Here is a 20,272-nt window from a genome sequence, read left to right as displayed (position 1 = left end):
AGTTGTTCAAAATGTTCCATATAAAAGTTAGCAAGAGGGTGAGATAATGGCGAACCCATGGCTGTGCCTTCTTTTTGTAGGTAGAAAGCATTTTACCATACAAAATAACCAGAACATAATACATGTGCAAAGAGCGCCATGATATCTGGAGGAAATCTGTTCTGTAAAAAGATTGTGTCATTGATTGGGGCATTTAAAGAGGGTAGAGACTTCAAATCTGACTAATAGATCATCTTTTTCTAATGTAATGTTTTGATGATGATTATGAAGGGTTGTGTATTTTTGATATAGGAGGGGGGAATGACCTACCAACTCCTTGAGGGTTGCTGCTAATTTTTTGGCTAAGTGATAAGTCGGGCTCTCAATCCCTTCGACTATAGGCCTTAGCAGTGTGTTTTCTTTTTGAATTTTCGGTAACCTGTAAATTCTTGGGGGACGAGCATAGTGTGGAAATAGTTTTTTGACTGTATCTTCGGGCCATGTGGTAATTGACTTAAGTAGATTCTGTGTTTTCTTTTTTATTCTATTAGTTGGGTTATAGTTAACTAATTGGTATGTGTTATTGTCCGAGGCCAGCTGATTGATTTTTTCCACATAAGTGGTTCGGTTTAAGATAACAGTGGCACTCCTTTATCCGCTCTGGTTATTATGATGTTCGGATTTGACTTTAGTGATTTATCGCTGTTAATTCGTATTTAGTTAGGTTACTTGTTATTGTTTTGTTATGATTAAAATTGTTGGCGGTTTCTAAACGTATTTTTTCTGCTATGTTATTTGGGATGAATCTTAGGCCTCTTTCAATATTACAAATAAATTTGTTTGTTCAACCCACAAGCGATGCATTCATTATGGTAAGCTGAAGAATCAGGTTTCTAATTTGATTAATCGACTGGCTTTTTTAAAACGATGTAGGGATAGCAATATCATTCCAAATTGCATCAGGCTAAAAAGAAAATTCACCTCAGCAAAAGCACAACGAATATACTTCCGCATGGAGAAAGCACTTCTCAGAGAACAAATCCAAGCTTCCAGAAAGAACTTAGCCGCTACACAAAACCAGCGGCAAAAAAGAAAAAAATGGAAATTTCAGGCTACGTAACGCAGATATCTGGATGATCCTGGAAAAGATTTCCGACAACATGGCGAACCACATCCTCCAAACGAAGAAAGAAAACCTAATTTCCAAATTCCAAAGACTAAAAGATAGAAAGAACCAGCTGCCGTATATTCAAATTTCTCCACAGTGAACAACAACAACCAACCAGAACCAAGAAACAACAGGAGCCACCAATCACCTACAGGTAACAGTAACATAGTTAACCTATTCAACCACGTTTTAAACAAAGACGAAATCTCGATACTTAACAAAGGTTTAAATTATGCCATAGCACCCAAATCGATAAATAAACTTGAATTTATTTGTAATACTGAAAGAGGCCTAAGATTCATCCCAAATAACATACCAGAAAAAATACGTTTAAAAACCCCCAACATTTTAAATGTTAACAAAACAATAACAAATAACCTAACTAAACATGAATTAACAGTGATGAAATCACTAAAGTCAAATCCGTACATGGTAATAACCAGAGCAGATAAAGGAGTGCCACTGTTATCTAAACCGAACCACTTATGTGGAAAAAATGAATCTGCTGGCCTCGGACAATAACACATACCAATTAGTTAACTATAACCCAACTAATAGAATAAAAAAGAAAACAGAGACTCTATTTAAGTCAATTACCACATGGCCCAAAGATACGGTCAAAAAACTATTTCCACACTACGCTCGTTCCCCGAGAATTTACAGGCTACCAAAAATTCAAAAAGAAAACACACCGCTAAGGCCTATAGTCGAAGGGATTGATAGCCCAACTTATCACTTAGTCAAAAAATTAGCGGCAACCCTCAAGGAGTTGTTGGTCATTTCCCCTCCTATATCAAAAACACACAACACTTCATAAACATCATCAAAGACATTACATTAGAAAAAGATGATCTATTAGTCGGTTTTGAAGTCTCTGCCCTCTTTACAAATGTCCCAATCAATGACACGATCCTTTTACAGAATAAATTTCCTCCAGATATCACGGCGCTCTTTGCGCATGTATTACATTCTGGTTATTTTGCATGGCAAAATGCTTTCTACCTACAAAAAGAAGGCAGCACAGCCATGGGCTCGCCATTATCCCCCTATTGCTAACTTTTATATGGAACATTTTGAACAACTTGCTTTGGGTTCCTCCCCTTTAAAACCCAAAGTCTGGCTTCGATACATTGATGATGATGTTTTCACAATCTGGTCTCATGGCCACCAGACACTAGACACATTCCTTAGCTACCTAAACAAGCAATACAAACGTATACAGTTCACAATTGAGATTGAAAAACATAGCACACTACTGTTTCTAGATACACTTGTCACACGTTTCCCTTCGGGCAATCTTTCCTTCACTGTTTACCGGCAACCGATACATACTGGCCAATATATACACACAAACTCTTACCACCACCCAACACAAAATCTAGGTGTCATCAATACCCTAAAAAACAGGGCTGTGTAGATCTGCTCCAGTGAACAGGCACTGAAAGACGAATTTAAGTGATCAGCAATTCGTTTAAAAAAAAATGGATACAGCCAAAACACCATTAACAAAATTCTCTACAAGACCTCAACAAAAAACAAAGACAAACCAGACTACAATAAAACTATAACCATTCCCTACATTAAAGGGACATCAGACAAAATAAACAGAGTACTAAACAAATATAACCTCAAAGCCACCTTTAAACCTTCTGCAAAATTAAAAAGCTTACTCAACTCATCCAAAGACCTACTCCCTCTGCTGGCCCACCCTGGAGTATACCATATTTTCTGCACCTGCAACATACCATACGTAGGAGAAACAGGATGCACAATTCCGATCAGACAAAAAAGAACATAAACGACACATCAAATATAATAATTATGGTGAAGCTGGCCTTTCTGATCATGCCCTTCAACACCTTACATAGAATTGACTGGAAAAGCACTAGTTGTCTACATCACACCAAAACATGGTATGAACGCAAATTTAAGGAAGCCTGTGAGATCATTATCAACCACCCCAATCTAAACAATAATGATGGTCTGAAAATCCCATACATATGGAAGGCATATATTTGTCCCACGAATTCTTCCTCTCTAAGAACAACTATAAATAGGACTGTAAAAAATCCAGGATCCTAAATCTAAAATAACAACGTCGTTAATACTAAAAATAGGACATCACTGTTAAAGAAAAAATCTGTAAGAAAGAATGTTTATTCATGTTGTAATTTATGAATAATTTTTTAAATCAAAAATAACAATTGTAATAATAGAAATAGGACTTCACTGTTACTGGAAGGAAAACTATCTGTAAGCAAGAATGTTTATTCATATAATCATAAATTAAATCTAGCTTGATGTAATTTTTTTTTTTTTCACTAGAGGTCATGCCAGTGAGTAGCATGTGATCAAATCATTGTTTCTCTAGCTTTTAGTTCGAAATGTAACACAGCTTGTCTTGTATATTTATGTATGCTCCAGATGATGAATCCTCCTTAGATGAAACAACTAAAAAACTCAAGACATACCATACTAGACCTCCTAGAATTTATGGTTTACCTAAGCTTCACAAGGTTAATATTCCACTTAGACCCGTCGTAGATTCTATTGGCAGCCTGACTTACAAGTTATCAAGATTCTTATCTAACCTTCTCTGTCCTCACATAGGCCACTCAGCCTGTTCAATCAAAAACTCCACAGAGTTTCACTCAAAAATAAAAGACATTCAACTATTAAAAACTGACTTGTTAATTAGCTTCGACATTGTCTCCCTCTTCACTAACATTCCCCATAAAGAATCAGTAGAATTATTAACTCAAAAAATTCCATCTGATATAGTTGAATTATTCAAATTTGTTATTGCATCCGGTTGCTTCACTTAGAAAGGTAAAATTTACAAGCGAGAAGAAGGAGTAGCAATGGGGGTCTCCTTTATCACCAAACTTAGCAAACCTGTTTCTAGAACACCTCGAAGAAAAGATTTTCACTTTTGAACCCAAACCAAAAATTTGGTTGCGATATGTCGACGACGTCTTAGCAGTCTGGGATCATCCCGAACATGATTTATACCAGTTTCTAGGCAAAATCAACCTTCTTCACCCTTGCATGAACTTTACGCTACAAAAAGAATCTCCACAGGGTATCTCCTTTCTGGATTTACACATTCGAAGAAAAGAAGATGGTTCCATCACCACGTCTGTCTATCGTAAGCTTACATTTTCAGGTCGCTACATTCACAATTCTTCCGCTCATCATGCATCTCAGAAATTTGGCATCATTAAATCACTAGTTACCAGAGCACACAAATTCTGCTCCTCTGAAGCATCTCTAAACCAAGAACTAGAAATAATCAAAAATACAGCCATACTAAATGGATATAATCTAAAAACAACTCAAAAATCATCAGTCACTTCCCCACACATCAACCGAGACAAGAAGAAGCCCATAGGATTCCCATACCTTATGTCAAAGGCATTTCCGAACGTCTTTCAAAAATTATGAAGAAATACAATTTTGCCACTACTTACAAACCGATCAACCAGATCTATAACTTGTTACCTTCTCCTAAGGACAAACTCTCTCCTCTATTGTTACCTGGCATTTGAGATCTCATGCTCCTGCAATTCGTCTTACTTTGGACAGACAGGTAGATCTGTTCAGAAACGAATCTCGGAACATCAAGACCACATTCGTCTTTTCAAACCGCAAAAATCTGGTCTCTCCCAACAAGGAGTTGAAAATCCAAACCATAGGATCCATGGGGAAAAGTCTAAACTTTTACATCGATCTTTATTTAAACATGAACGTCTATATAAAGAAAGTGCTGAAGTCCTACTACACAGACCAAATTTAAACAACGACATTCTAACTATTCCTGAAGTATGAAAAATTGTCATACAAAATTGTGTAAAATATTCTCTTTATATATTTTTATTTTATTTTATTTATTTATTTATTTTTTTTTTTTTTCAGTTATATTTTAATTTAATTCTATAACATGCTACTTCATGCATATTGAGATTCCATTGTAATCATGTGCCCTAACTGTATGTTATTCCTAGTATTGTTTGAATTACTGTACTGATGATGTCGCAAGATACTTGGAATGAAATATTTACGTATTAAAACTAATCACTGTGGTTACACATGTGTTTTTAGTGATGAATTTCAAAAAAAATTTTTTTTTTTCAACATAATTTCCCTTAAGACTAATACATTTATTCCAGCGATGCTCCAGTGCCATTATCTCGTCCCTGTAGCGGTTCTCAGTAAGATCTGCAAAATACCCCTCTACAGCTACAGTCGCATCTTGATTCGAAGAAAAATGCTGACCAGCGAGGAAGAATTTTATTTTGAGGAAGAGATAGAAGTCATAGGGAGCCAAATCTAGGGAATAGGGTGGATGTTCCAACAATTCATAGTGCAGATCCCTTAATTTTCCCATTGCCAAAACAGTTTTGTGGACAGATGCATTGTCCTGATGAAAGATGACTTTTTTCTTCTGTAAACCAGGTCTTTTCTCACGAATTTTTCATCTAGACTGGTTAAAAGATCGGAATAATATTCCATAGTTATTGTTTTATCCTTTTCAAGATAATTAATAAACAAAATGCCTTTAGCACTATTATTTATAATATTGACAGCTGAGTTGGATAATGGGAATGGCTACATATGATAATTGTACTGTAATCTTCTTCTGGATTTTTGCAAAAGCATTTGATAGAATCCCACATTAAACTCTTATGCAAACTGGAATAAATGGAGATATGAAAACTGGTGATATGGATGGAATAATATTTTCTGTTCCAGAAAATCAAGGGTAGCTGATGGACAGATAACAAAAAGTAGTATATATGAGGGTGGTCTGAAAAGTTCTCGGCCTTAACCATAGATGGCTACACTATCAGCAAGATTTTTTTTTTTGTCATAAGCATCCATGTGAATTTGCAAGTCATTCTATCAAGTAGTTTGTTTTATACAGCTGTCTCAAGCAAAAGTGTTGTCTGTATTCCTTGAAATGGATAAAATTGAGTATTGTGTGGTTATAAAATTCTTTGTAAAAGAAGGTTCAACACCAGAATAAATTCATCCGAGGTTCATAAAAGTTTATGGGCACTCTTCTTCGTTTTCGACTATTAAGAAATAGGCTGCCGAGTTTAAACTGGCCATACCTTGAAGATGATCCATGTGAAGTACTCCCAAAAAATCTAACAACATTAGAAATCATTGATCAAGTGCACGATATGGTGTAGGATGACCAGCGAGTCAAAATGCATGAAATTGCTGACACTATAGGCATTTCAAAAGAACGTGTAGGATATATTTTACACGAAGAATTGGAAATGAAAAAGCTTTGCACAAAATGGGTGCTGCACTTGCTTACAGCAGATCAAAAACGCCCTTACATGAAAATCTCTGAACAGTGCTTGGAGCATTTTAACAAGAATAAAACTTATTTTATGTCGATTTATTACTATGGATGAGACTTGGATTCACCATTACACACGAGAATCAAAACAGTGGACAGAAGCTGGTTCATTGCCGAAGAAGACAAAGTCGGTTCCATCAGCAGGAGAGGTCATGGCATCAGTGTTTTGGATGCTAAAGGCATTTTGTTTATTAATTATCTTGAAATTGGGTAAAACAATAATCATCATCACCATCATCAAATTCCTGCCATGTACCCTCAAGGGGTGTACAGGATATGATAGTACTACATAAAAAAAATACATCATTACTAACTTCCTATCTAAAATTTTCCTCCAAATCAGTCTGTTACATGTCAAGACTTCAACATTATCAGATCTTATATTTCTATCGTCTAAGGTACTTTGTACCGTATCAATCCACCTATATCTTGGTCTTCCTCTGAGTCGTTTTGCTGTTAACCTGACAGAGAACACTTGTTTTGCTAATCTTCCTTCGACCATTCTGTTTAAGTGACCATACCACCTGAGATTAAGCTCTGCTAATGCATTCCTGGATGCTGACAATGTCAAGTTCTTTTCCTAATATTCTCGTTTTTAATATGATATTGCCATCTGTTCACGCCTATAATCTCTCTCAGGACTCTCATATCTGCGGTCTCTAGTCTTTGGTCAAGTGTTTTACTTTTGACCCAGCTCTCAGATCCATAAGTTAAAACTGGTTTGAACACTGTCTTGTATACAGCTAATTTAGTGTTCCGACTAATTTCTCTCTTATTCCATATAAATTTATTCAGTTGACTTCCTACTATACCAGCTTTATTGATTTTGTTTGTCATAAAGCAAAGAGCTGACCTTAACATCTCCCATTTTGATATCATGTTTAATACCACTTTCCTTCATAATGTGATTCATATATATAATGAATAACAGAGGGGATAATGTACATCCTTGACTGACACCAGATTTAACATTAAACCATCTTCCTGTTCTTCCTTCAATTCTAACTGCTGACTTACAACTCAAATAAAGACTAAGTATTGCTTGATATAATGCCCCATTGACACCATATAACTGCAGCATATTGAATAGCTTCTCTCTTGGCACCTTGTCATATGCCTTTTCCAAATCGACAAAACTTAAATACAGATCTTTGTTATATTCTCATGCTTTCTCAACTGTTTGTCATAAAGTGAAGATCTGATCTTGACAGCCTCTATTTGGCCTGAATCCAGCTTGTTTTTCACCAAGTTTTTCTTCCACAATTCTTCTCAACCGTTTCTCAAGTATGCTTGCATCTTGCCAGGAACACTCAGTAGGGAAATACCTCTGTAATTCTCACATTCAGTTTTATTTCCCTTTTTATATATGGGTACTATGAGAGCTCTACTCCAATCATCGGGAAATCGTCCCTCTGTCCAGGCTTTCTGAACTATACAGTGCAGCCACTGAGACTCTTATACCACCATACTTCAGCATTTCTGGTCGAATATCATCTACTCCTGCTGCCTTTTCACATTTCAAGCCTTTGATGGCTTTTTCTACTTCAAATATGGATATGTATTCCTGACTGCATGCCTAGTCAGTGTTTTTTACCACTGTGCTGTCATCACTGCTTGTTTCATCTAGCAGTTTTTCAACGTAATTACTTCATATTTCAAGGATATCTTTTTCTCCCATTTTCATGTCACCTTTATCATCTCTAACTCCTTTTACAGCACTCTTTCCTCCATTTCTAAGCTGCTTCAACGACCTCCAAAATATCTTACCACCTTCTTGATATTTGTTTTCTATATTCTTGCCAAAGTCCTCCCATGTCTTGTTTAGCTAGTTTTACACAGTGTTTCGCTTTCTTACATTTGTCTCTGTATTCTCTAAGAGCAAAAGCTGACTTATTTGACAGGAATTTTTGATATCCTTTCTTCTTTTCCTTCACTGCCTCTTTAACTTCCTGTGTCCACCAGGGAGTTCTGATTTTTTTATCCTTGCAGTCAACCTCACCATATGCCTCTCTGGCAGAATCAATCAATGTTTTCTTCAGTGTTTGCCACTGAATCTCTAAGGTTTGATTCCTGTTCTCAAACTCTTTCATTTTCTTTTCACTAATCTTTGTGTATTTTAGTCTACAGTTCACATCTGAGAGCTGCTCAACTTTTATTCGCTTTAAAACTTTCTTACATGTTATTCTTTTCAATATGAAATTCAATTTTATCCTGCTCAAGACTAAGTGATTACTTCCAATTTCAAATCCTCTGTACACTCTAGTGTCCTGTACCAGGAGAAAACATCACTATCAACAATAACATAGTCAATGAGACTTTTCTTATTCCTAGCCTTTTCTCTCCATGTGAATTTGTGCACATTTTTATGTTGGAACATGGTGTTAGTAATAACCAGTCCATGTCCTGAGCAGAAATCCAACAGATATTTGCCATTATTATTAGCTTTGCTCTTTTCTCCAAATTTTCCCAAAATATTTTTGTATGTCTCACAATCATTTCCTACTCTGCTATTTAGATCCCCAACAAGGACCAACTTTTCCTTTTTCATTATGTCAGTTGCTTTTTCTAAAGCGTGAAAAAATTCATCCATTTCTACCATAGTTGAACCTTCTGTGGGACCATAGGCACAAATAAGTCTCATTGTCCAGTTCCCCGTTCTCATATTTGCCCACATTACTCTACTTGAGACTGACTGCATTCAAGAAAATTAGCCTCGTATTTTGTGTTGAATACTATGGCTATTCCTTTTCCTTGATTGTCATTGCCTGAATATAACATTTTGTATTTATTGCTCAGAAAGATCTCACCAGTTTTTGTCTTTTTTTTTTGTTTCAGTCATCCCTATTATGTCGATCTGGTACTTATCTAATTCCTCAGCTAGCTCCATTTCTTTGCCATTCAGGCTTCTTACGTTGATAGTACCGATCTTTAACTCTGGTGATGTTGAGTTGGGGTTTGTTTTCAGATTTGTTCCAGTAGCTGACTTTTCGCTGTTTGCCCTGGCGAAAACAACGAGGTACTTGTTTAACCGGGCGATGCCCCAGCCGCCATGAAATTTTGTCATGTTGTACCATCAGTTTTTATTTTGGTTTAACCAATAAGAATATAATTTGGTTGGCTAAATTCCAAATTGCCAGCCCATCCTCGTTCTTTCAGTATTTAAGTAGATACCCAACGAGAAGGTGAGGATTGGACATTAGGTCAGAAGCCCTGGTCGGTTCTCCACATTCCTTTAAAGGCTATGTGGAGGTCTCCTCTCAGTTATACAGCTTTGACCCTTAAGCACCCCGTAAAACAATAATCGGAGAATATTATTCCAATGTTTTAACCAGGCTAGACGAAAAAATTAGTGAGAAAAGCCCTGGTTTGCAGAAGAAAAAAAATCATCCTTCATCAGGACAGTGCACCTGTCCACAAAGGTGTTTTGGCAATGGGAAAATTAAGGGATCTGTACTATGAATTGTTGGAACATCCACCCTATTCCTCAGATTTGGCTCCTTCTGACTTCTATCTCTTCCCAAAATTAAACCTCTTCCTCACTGGTCATTGTTTTTCTTCGAATCAAGAGGCGATTATAGCCATAGAGGAGTATTTTGCAGATGTTACTGAGAACCACTACAGGGATGGGATAATGGCTCTGAGCATTGCTGGAATAAATGTCTTAAGGGAGATTATGTTGAAAAATAAAAATAATTTTGAAATTATAAATTAGTTTTTTTTTTTCAATGTGAGGCCGAGAACTTTTCGGACCACCCTCATGTAGGAGCAGAATCCGGGAGAAAGTATGTGACTAGTAGTTTGTTGCCATGCTCAGTGCTTGGATCACTGCTGTTTAATTTGTACATAAATGATATAAGAAATAATTTAAAAGATGTTCACTTGTTTGCTGATGATGCAAAGTTGTTTGTAGCATAATAGTTAATCAAGATGATGCACTAATCTCTCAAGATCAGTGGCGAAAATATAATGTGTGTTAGTTTAATATGATGAAATGTAAAGTTATGTATTTTGGGATAAAAAAATTACAAACTTTACTGTATTACATTGAGGGAATTTGAAGCCAGAGATTTTGGTGTAGTAGTAGTACATGGAGAGTTGAACTTTAGAAGGCATATTGCTAAAGTAGCTAGGATAGCTCATAAGATTACTTAATTATTGAAGAATGCACAAGCAGAGATTAGGGAGTTATTGAGAGTTGTGAATGAATCAAATGGGTTACAAGAGTCAAAGCTCGATAATCGTGACCTTTCTTTCAAAGATTGTAACCGTTTTCTTGATCATCTTTCTCCAGAGACTGCTCAAGGCTATATTTGGTAGTCCCTGAGAGGACATTCTTTGGAGGTGATATCTTCTCTGATATCACAGATATAATTCTGCAAGAAGATCTGTGATATCTTCTCTATGGTTTAATTCGTGTTTGACTTAAGTGTTTATACTAGGTGATGCAAATCATTAACCTCAACATCTAAAACTAGGAATTAGCTCCACGATCTGTTCTTGGCTACCCTATCTATGCACATTTCTTCTTTAGGATCAATTCATAATCCAATGGATAGTTGGTGTAGCATTTTCATTACTGCTGTTTTATCTTCTTCAATTTGGTGTTTCTCAGTGTTCTTATAAACTATATACATAAAAGTTCTTAGGCAACTTTAGGTACAGTATTAAATTATTTGATGTTCTTTACTTTTAACTCCATTGTTATTCTTTTCCTATGGAGTGAATAATATTAAGGATAATTTCATTATTATTATATAAGGAGAGGGATATTTCAATATCCTTCTCCTTACTTGCATTCCACTCACGGACCAATCTACCTTCAGAATACACATAATTTACAGACAAAAAATACTTCTGTTGGTGATAATGGGCTGCAGATGGCATTGATGGTAGTAGTGTTATAGTAGGAGAATTAAGTAGTAGTGAAGAGGGCGAGATGTATTTAGCAAAGTAGAGGTGAGTGCCCTCCCACAATCAGTTCTTGTACTCCCTGGAGGTGTCACTTAATAATAATAGCCTTAGGATCGTGTTTGCTTTGTTTTTATTAGTGATACTCTGAAGATATCAGAGCTACTCTGATAGCTACTTCAACTAAATCAACCAGAATTAGAAGAAAAAAAAAATTTTTTTCTATACTGCAAGTGTCTGTTATAATCTGTTCCTTTATATCCTTTTGAGATGTGAGGTGTTTTAATTTTTTAGTGTATGCACTATAAGTTTCTCATCCTCTTTGCATGTGGGTTCTACTTGAACCATTAAAAAAATTTTTTTGCTTTGAAAATTTTTGATTTTTATGAAAGTTATGATTTCTATAACTGTCATGAACATTTTAAGAAATATTTACGAAGTCTGTTTAATTATTATCAGGTCAGTTGAAGTCGACTAGAAAGTTGTTAATTTTATCAGTACCATTTTCTGGTACCTCAACTAAAAAGATGTGTAGGATATAATGATAAATCAACACAAATCATTATTGTTAATGGTATCCATTATTAATGTGAAGAATCTGTTCAGAAGACGATTAGAATGACCAAAAGAACAGTCAGAGACTTGTCTAAAATCTGGAAGGATGGATCTATCTCCATTGGGAAGAAAGTTGAGGATTTTGGATGTAGCTGTTTTTCCAAGAATAACTTATGGATGTGAGGCTTGGAACCTAAAGAAGTCTGATAGGAAAAGGATAGCTGCTTTTGAGATGTGGTGTTACAGAAGGCTGTTGAGGATATCATATACTGAAAGACAGACAAATGGTGCTAGAAAGGATCAATAGAACTTTAAGGCTTTTTAAGGTTATTGACAGAAGTCATATAGTTGAAATACTTAGGACACATTGAAAGGATGGAGGGAGGACTGAAAACAGTAATAGAAGATAAAGTTCTGAGGAAAGAGGAAGGGCATAGACCATCACTGAGATTGATGAATGGATGGTGTGTCTGGAGTGACTGATCTTCAGAGATTATTGCAAGGACTGGTGTGGTACATCGCTGAGTATCAGAGTGACCATACAGCATCTGATGTCCAATGATGAGATGAATGAATTATTTTTGATACTTTTTTTAGAATTTTATTTTCGCCTGCATCTGAAATGTCACTATCTAGCATAATGTAAGGTTTTGTTATATATTTTCTCTACTTGAACTCATAACTTGTGGTCGAAATATGTTCAGATCAGAAATCTCACAAGTATTTACCATTATTGTTAGTGCTGCTTTTTCTCGAAACTTAATTACATTAATTTTATTACACAGAACCTAATAATTTTTAATCATTATTTATGTATTTCTGAATTTCAAGCTTAGTTTGACTTGCAAACAATATTAAACCTTCACTACTGTTAACAGTATTAACTGTCATTAATTTCTTACACAGATTAATCATGTAATGGACAGAATAAAAACAGTAAAAGATCATAAAGGCCCTGTTTTGTTTCTAGAAGAGGATCATTATGTTGCTCCAGATTTCCTTCATGTCCTTCGGTTGATGGAATCTTTACAGCGCACGTAAGATTTCATTCTTTTTCATGTATCTTTAAAGAAATATTTATAAAAAATATATATATATTGTTCACTGTATGGAAAGGTTATACACAAACTTAAAAAAAAACATTCCCATCTAATTCTGTATTCAGTATTGCAAAAAACTTTGAATAACAAACAAAAAAGTGGTTTCTGTGCCAACCTATCATTTTAAAGAGGTTTTCAAAGTATTGAAAGTGCATCATTTTCAGGGAGCTGAAAAGCAGCTAAGGTTTATCTTCATTTGAGAGATATATCATAATCTGAAGTGAATCTTTACATTTTTGATATAAAATAACTGACGTTGGGTTTTAGTAGGCTGTAATAGTACAGATGATTATAGTACAGGTCACTCAACATTCAGTAAGCATGCACAGTAGTTGGCAGAAGGGTTAGTCTGGCATGCAGAAAGATGTAATAAGTGATTTCCAGATATCACATAGAATCATTCCTTGATTTCTGTTGAGTGTGCCTTGTGAGTCAATAACCAGCATAGATTCTTTGATGTTGTGGAAGTTGTCCTCTATGTAAGGCATAGAGCTCTTGTAACATTTCACAGTAATGGTTCTTCCTAACCCAGAAGAAATCACTAGCATATGTGACAAAACTAATCTGTATAATCATCTGTACTATTATGGCTTAAGAAAACCCATTGTCTTTTTGGTTGAAAATTCTACATACTTATCTTTACTTTTTTATCTTCCTGTTCTATAGTGAATGTTTTTATATTATTTCTGCACACACATGAGAGGCAGCAAATAAACACTGTGTGTGTGTGTGTGTGCGCGCGCGCGCGTTCAGAATTGATCAGTTTTAAGGAATTTTCTACAAATTATATGACACTAATTATTCAGTATTTGTTATAGACTTACAATAAAAATCCCCTAAAATTTTCTAATAGATAGGTCTACTCTCCATCCTCCTATGAAACAAATTTCATGAGTTTAAACGGAGAATAACAGTATTTTAACTCGTTTGTTTTATAATATAAAACAGCGTTTATTTTTCTATTATTATTACATCATTGACATTATTTCCTTATCTTTCTGTAATGTTTGCTAGATATTATGATATTCTAACACAGATATTTTAAGACTAATTTCCATTCAACAAGTTTTTTCCCCTTATTATTTGTCTCTTCTCTTATTCAGTTCTTGCATTTGATCTACTAAAGCTCATCATCAACCTATATTTGATCATCCTCTGAATCTTTATGTGCTATTTTTGCCTCCTCATCTCCTGTTCTGTTTAATTGTCTGTAGTTTAGTTCTGCTTACACATTCTTGAATATTAATAGTGCAAATTCTTTTCAGATATTTTTATCCTTTAATATAGTTCTGTCATTGTTGTTATCTTCACTTTCTTAATTTTTCTCAGAACTTAAAACTTGTGGTCTCCAGTCTTTTTTTTTTTGATCACCTCCTTTATTTGAATACCATTATTCAAATTTCAAATTTAAACAGCCTTATGCCTTTTTATCTCCCAAATCAGGTAGGCAGAGCTCCTTTAATCCTAAATAACTTCTCAAGACATGTGGATACTATCAATGAAAAACCCTACTTGCCCATGTCAAAGATTATCTAACTTGTGAACCAGCAGAGAACAGTCTAAGAAAAAAATTCTGCAGTCATCAAGTAGAATCAAACCTATAACAGTTTTCAGCCAACCCAGTCAACCTGATGGAAATGACATTTGGAAGCAAATGTCATTTCCACAGGATTACGCTGGCACCCTTTCTTTCAAACACTTCTTTGAAAGAAGTCAGTGGCCATTCCCAATGGGCAAGGTGCATCGTGCCATGTAATGAGTCATGTGTTTGTAGCTGGTATAAATTGGAGGAATATGATGCTTCCAACTGCAGTGCAACTGTGTCCGGGTGAAATGGCTGCAAGAAGGGAACTGACGGAGTTTGCAAGATACCATGATAAATTTAGTTTAATCCTTTATCCCAGTGAGAGCAAACAAAGTTTGCGCCTGAAAATATCTTCAGGGCTGAATATAGTGTTGTACTATCTTACCTGGGTAAGTAGTACAACACCAGGCAACTCGTAGCAAAGGTGAAGCAAGCTACCAAGGTAAGATAGTACAACACTATATTCAGTCCTGAAGATATTTTCAGGCGCAAACTTTGTTTGCTCTCACTGGGATAAAGGATTAAACTAAATTTATCATAGTCTAACCTAGTGAAAAATAAACTTTCAACATGTAAGATACCATGTTGCAGGCCTCTCTGTTCAGCAAATTGCTGACAAATTGATCATCCCAAGTCAACAATCAGTGATACCATACTGAGATGGAAGCACAGGGAATCAACTTCAAGTGCTACTTGCAGTGGATGACTCGCCACACTTACCGAACATGACCATAGGGTGCTACAAAGGATAATATGTAAAAACCACTATTAATCAGATGACACACTGAATGCAAAGTTCTGCACATCGACTGGAACACGAATCTACACAAAAACATTCAGAACTGAGACTCACAGTATGGTTGGACTGCAGTATGCAAGCCTCACATTACCCAAACCAACATTCCACATTGTCTTCAGTGGTGCAGAGAGCATGTGCAGTGGGATGTCATTTCATAACACAGCTTAGAAAGCTGTGCTTGAAGCAACAAATCTCACAGCTTCTGATCAGATGCCCGTTGAATGTCTCTTACCAGAGTGTGTGTAATCCCAGCTATGAAATTCAGATTTGGCTGTGTGATGGTATTGTCCGGGTTTGGCCTTGGACCTCTGTTTGTGGGCCATGAACGTTGAACTCCAAGAAATATCTGAACATTCTGGATAATGCAATGCTTCCTACTTTGTGGCATTTCTATGGAACTGATCATTGTCTCTTTCAGCAAGACAATGTACCACGTCATAAGACTGCTGCTGCTGTAACTACATGGTATGTGGACATGAACATCAACACACTTCATTGGTCTCCACAGAGCTCTGATCTTAATCCTATTGAACATCTGTGGAATGAATTGGAGCATCAGGTTAGGTCAAGAGATGTCTGTTCCCACAACAGTCCAGAACTTCATTGCATGCCTACAGGAAGAATAGTCCAAAATTCCCATTGATTGCTATCATACGCTTGTGGAAAATATGTCCTATAGGTTTGCTGCAGTCATCACAGTGAAAGGAGGTCCTACATCTTATTAAGGTGGGTGCCATGGCTGTTTGTTCCTCACACTATCGTGTCTGTTGACCTCCAAAAAGTGTATTGTTATGTTCCATCAAGTCGTTTTCGACTCCTGGTGAGTCTATGAACATACATTATTCATTCAGATCTGTCCCTGGCCATATATTTCAGTTTTTTTTTGTGAGTTTCTTATTTGCCTAAGAAACGATATGGGATGTAATATCCCTTAACTTAAACAAGTCGTATGTTGCCGAATTGAAGCCTTTGGCTCTTCATATATCTAATAATATATTTCAGAATTTCCAAGTGCATTACAGTTGCTTCTTTAACTCCATCTAATTCTTGGTCTTCCTCTTCTCCTGCTTCCATCAACTTTAGCAAGCAGCATCATCATCTTCTCCAGACTGTCATTTGCTTGCATAATATGTCCGAAGTATGACAATTTTTGCTTGATGATCATAGCTTCGAGGGAGCAATCGGGCTTTATTCTGTCTATTACTGATTTATTGGTTTGCTTTGCAGTCCATGGTATATTTCTGTAATCTTCGCACTCTCTTGCATCGCCTTTCTTCAATAAAGGTATATAAACTGATTTTTTTTCCATTCTCTAGGCCATGTAGTTGTGATCCAAATTCGCTGACATAGAGCTGTTAAAATTTTAACTGCCTCTTCTCCCAGAGCTTTGAGCAGCTCAATAGGTATTCCATCTCCTCCTGGTAGCTGTTGCAGTACTCACCTCACTTCACTCTCCAGTGGTACTGGCTCCTGTGTATAATCCTGCTCTTCGATTTTTCTCAGTAATTTTGGAGTCCTTTCTGTAAAGGGCTTCTGTATACTCTTTCCATCTTTCTTTGATGTGTGCAGCTTTTGTAAGATATCCTTTGTGTTTACTTTTCAATATTGTTACCTTGGCACTAAACTTCCCTGTTAGTTTTCTGATCTTTATGAAAAGATCTATTGTTTTTCCTTTCTTGTGTATGTTCATATTTAATTTGCCATTTTCACTAATAATTGTGCTTAAATAACTAACGTTATCTGTACTGTAAGTTTCATAGTTTTTGCTAATTTTCATACTGAATTTGTCACTGGAATTCTTTATTGTCTAAAGACTTTTGCTTAGAGTAAAGAATGAATTTTAATATCCCTTGTTTGAATATTCAAGTTTGAATGTTTAATACCATTACTTTTAATAATGTGGTTAATCCATTTAGATTATAAATAACAGCAAGGATAGAGCATATACAACCTTGCCCTTTCATTTGATTTAACATTGAATATTTTCTCGTGCTTGTTTCAGTTGTATAAGGAACCAGGTACAAAGCAAAGCTAGGCTTTGCTTTGTACCTAGTTCCTTATATTCCATATAGGTTTTAAGAGCTCATTTCCTTTCTCCCACCCATTATACTGCTTTTTTCATATATATATTATATTCCATTTCTTAACAATAATGTACAGGAAACTGTTCAGTTCCATCCACGAAAGGCTATCACTTCTAGTAAATTGATATTCGGGGGTGTGTGAAGGTTAGATAATCTGGAATTCCTACTTCAAGATCGAATGTTCAAATTTTTCAACCATTTCAGTCTTCCAATAAGTAGGATGGTGCTCTTGCATCAGACAATGAAATGTATCTCCCACCTAAAGATATTTACAAAACATGAATTTCCATTGTGGGATTCATATCCCCGGCATGTTGGTTGGAGTGCTAGCCAGTCAATCCAGCATTTGGCTTAAATCCAGATTTGTTCTTCAATAATTTTTCTTCCTTTTCTCAAGTATACATTTGCATAAGTAATTCTGAAAGTGTTAAGTAAGGAAATTCATGTATAATTCTTGGATGCAGTTCAGTTTTTGTAAATTGATACAATGAGAATTGTGATTAATCTCAAAAATTGTTTCCTTTAATAATAAAAGTATTGATTTTATTTAATAATTATTTTAATTTTAAAATTATTTTAATATATTTAGTATAATATCTTCTGGGAGGATGTTTAAATGGTCACCTTTTCTTTCTGCAATATGTATAAGCATTTCATTTGATCAATGAATTCCTGATATCTTCAAGGAATGTTTATTTTTTTGAAAAATGATGACTTCTAAGCAGTACAAGTGTTGTGCATTATATCCTACATACTTTGTGTTTATTTGATTTTGAAATGTTGTATTGATTGTCTTAAATATTTGGGACTGTATGTTTCAACATAATCAGTACTATTAGTACTGCTGTAATGAAATGAATTTGTTCCAAGTATGAAAAAAATCCAGTCAGAGTTCCATAGTAATGATGATAATTTAAGTTTGCCATTCAGAACATTGATAGTAAGCCAAATTCACTACCAGATAACTTCATAATTATATCCTGAAATTGTTCATTTGTTGAATGTAGATGTATATATTTCTAACTTAATCTATCATGGCTTCATTATATACATCAGAGATATTGATAAGTCTATTAAATTTTGAAATACTTTATTTGATCATTGGTCATTGTAGATCTTTGAATTTATTTCAGATGTGAATGATAATTGTGACTTCAGTTATTATTCAACTACACAAGGGTATAGAGCCTTAGAGAAAGTAGGATTTTTCCCTTCTAAAATTTGAAGAATTTCACAGAATTCTTCAAATACTTATATATATATTTTTTAAAAAAATCCCAGAATCCTATATGTGATATAATAGGCAGGTGTGCGTGTGTAAATATTAACCTATGGGTTTCATTCTTTAAAAGTTCTAGTTTCCTTTCATCATTGAAAGGAAACGACATTTTAAAGATGATTCCATCCTGTTTCATAATTACAGAAAAAGATCTTGCATGAATGTATTTCAAACAGCATATCTAAAAAAGCTTAAATAAAAATAAAGCTTAAGGTTGTATGGTATTTTTGTACATTAACACAGTGATTAATGCGAACCTATGAGATACATCTCAATGGTAACATGGTACAACCTTTTGGATGACATGCCAGCATTCACAAACACCAGACAACGACTATTCTCCTTTGAGTTCAGTTCAGCCTTTGCATTTGTGTGAACAAGAAGTGTGTTGAATTATTTTGTGCCAATTCAGCAATTTCTCATTTCTTGTGAAATTTGTAATTTGCAATGCAAAGTTTTTATTTCTTTAATATTCTAAATGGGGTGCTTAAGGGTCAAAGCTGTATAACTGAGAGGAGACCTCCACATAGCCTTTAAAGGAATGCGGAGAACCGACCAGGGCTTGTGACCTAATGTCCAATCCTAACATTCTCTTAGTGCACCCTGTTGGGTATCTACTTAGATACTGAACGAACGAGGATGGGCTGGCAATTTGGGATTTAGCCGACCAAATTGTATTCTTATTAGTTAAACCAAAATAAAAAATGATGGTACAACATGACAAAATTTCATGCCGGCTGGGGCGTCGCCCAGTTAAACAAGGCCCCCCGTTGTTTTCGCCAGGGAACCAGGGCGAACAGCGAAAAGTCAGCTACTGGAACAAATCTGAAAACAAACCCCAACTCAACATCACCAGAGTTAAAGATCGGTACTATCAACGTAAGAAGCCTGAATGGCAAAGAAATGGAGCTAGCTGAGGAATTAGATAAGTACCAGATCGACATAATAGATGTGACTGAAACAAAAAAAGCCCAAAACTGGTGAGATCTTTCTGAGCAACAAATACAAAATGTTATATTCAGGCAATGACAATCAAGGAAAAGAAGGAGTAGTCATAGTATTAAACACAAAATACGAGGCTAATCTTCTTGAATGGCAGTCAGTCTCAAGTAGAGTAATGTGGGCAAATATGAGAATGGGGAACTGGACAATGAGATTTATTTGTGCCTATGGTCCCATAGAAGGTTCTACTAAGGTATAAGTGGAGGAATTTTTTGACGCTTTAGAAAAAGCAACTGACACAATGAAAAATGAAAAGTTGGTCCTTGTTGGGGATCTAAATAGCAGAGTAGGAAATGATTGTGAGACATACAAAATATTTTGGGAAAATTTGGAGAAAAGAGCAAAGCTAATAATAATGGCAAATATCTGTTGGATTTCTGCTCAGGACATGGACTGATTATTACTAACACCATGTTCCAACATAAAAATGTGCACAAATTCA

The 20,272-nt window shown here is 35.4% G+C and overlaps 1 protein-coding gene across 4 annotated transcripts in view; it reads left to right on the top strand.

The window, feature by feature from the left end:
* The window catches only part of Mgat2 (alpha-1,6-mannosyl-glycoprotein 2-beta-N-acetylglucosaminyltransferase), a 210,597-nt gene that overhangs the window by 112,097 nt on the left and 78,228 nt on the right, over positions 1-20,272 (top strand). For all 4 annotated transcript variants that reach the window (XM_090393162.1, XM_090393160.1, XM_090393164.1 and 1 more), the window contains exon 5: positions 12,888-13,018. In XM_090393162.1, coding sequence (XP_090249288.1) covers positions 12,888-13,018 — 131 coding nt within the window. The remainder of the gene's footprint in view (positions 1-12,887; positions 13,019-20,272) is intronic.

Source organism: Typopeltis vanoorti, chromosome 5 (assembly GCF_054136105.1).
Source record: "Typopeltis vanoorti isolate ZY-2024b chromosome 5, IOZ_Tvanoo_1.0, whole genome shotgun sequence".
Classification (NCBI taxonomy): Eukaryota; Metazoa; Arthropoda; class Arachnida; order Uropygi; family Thelyphonidae; genus Typopeltis; species Typopeltis vanoorti.
This window is presented reverse-complemented; position numbering and strand designations above follow the sequence as displayed.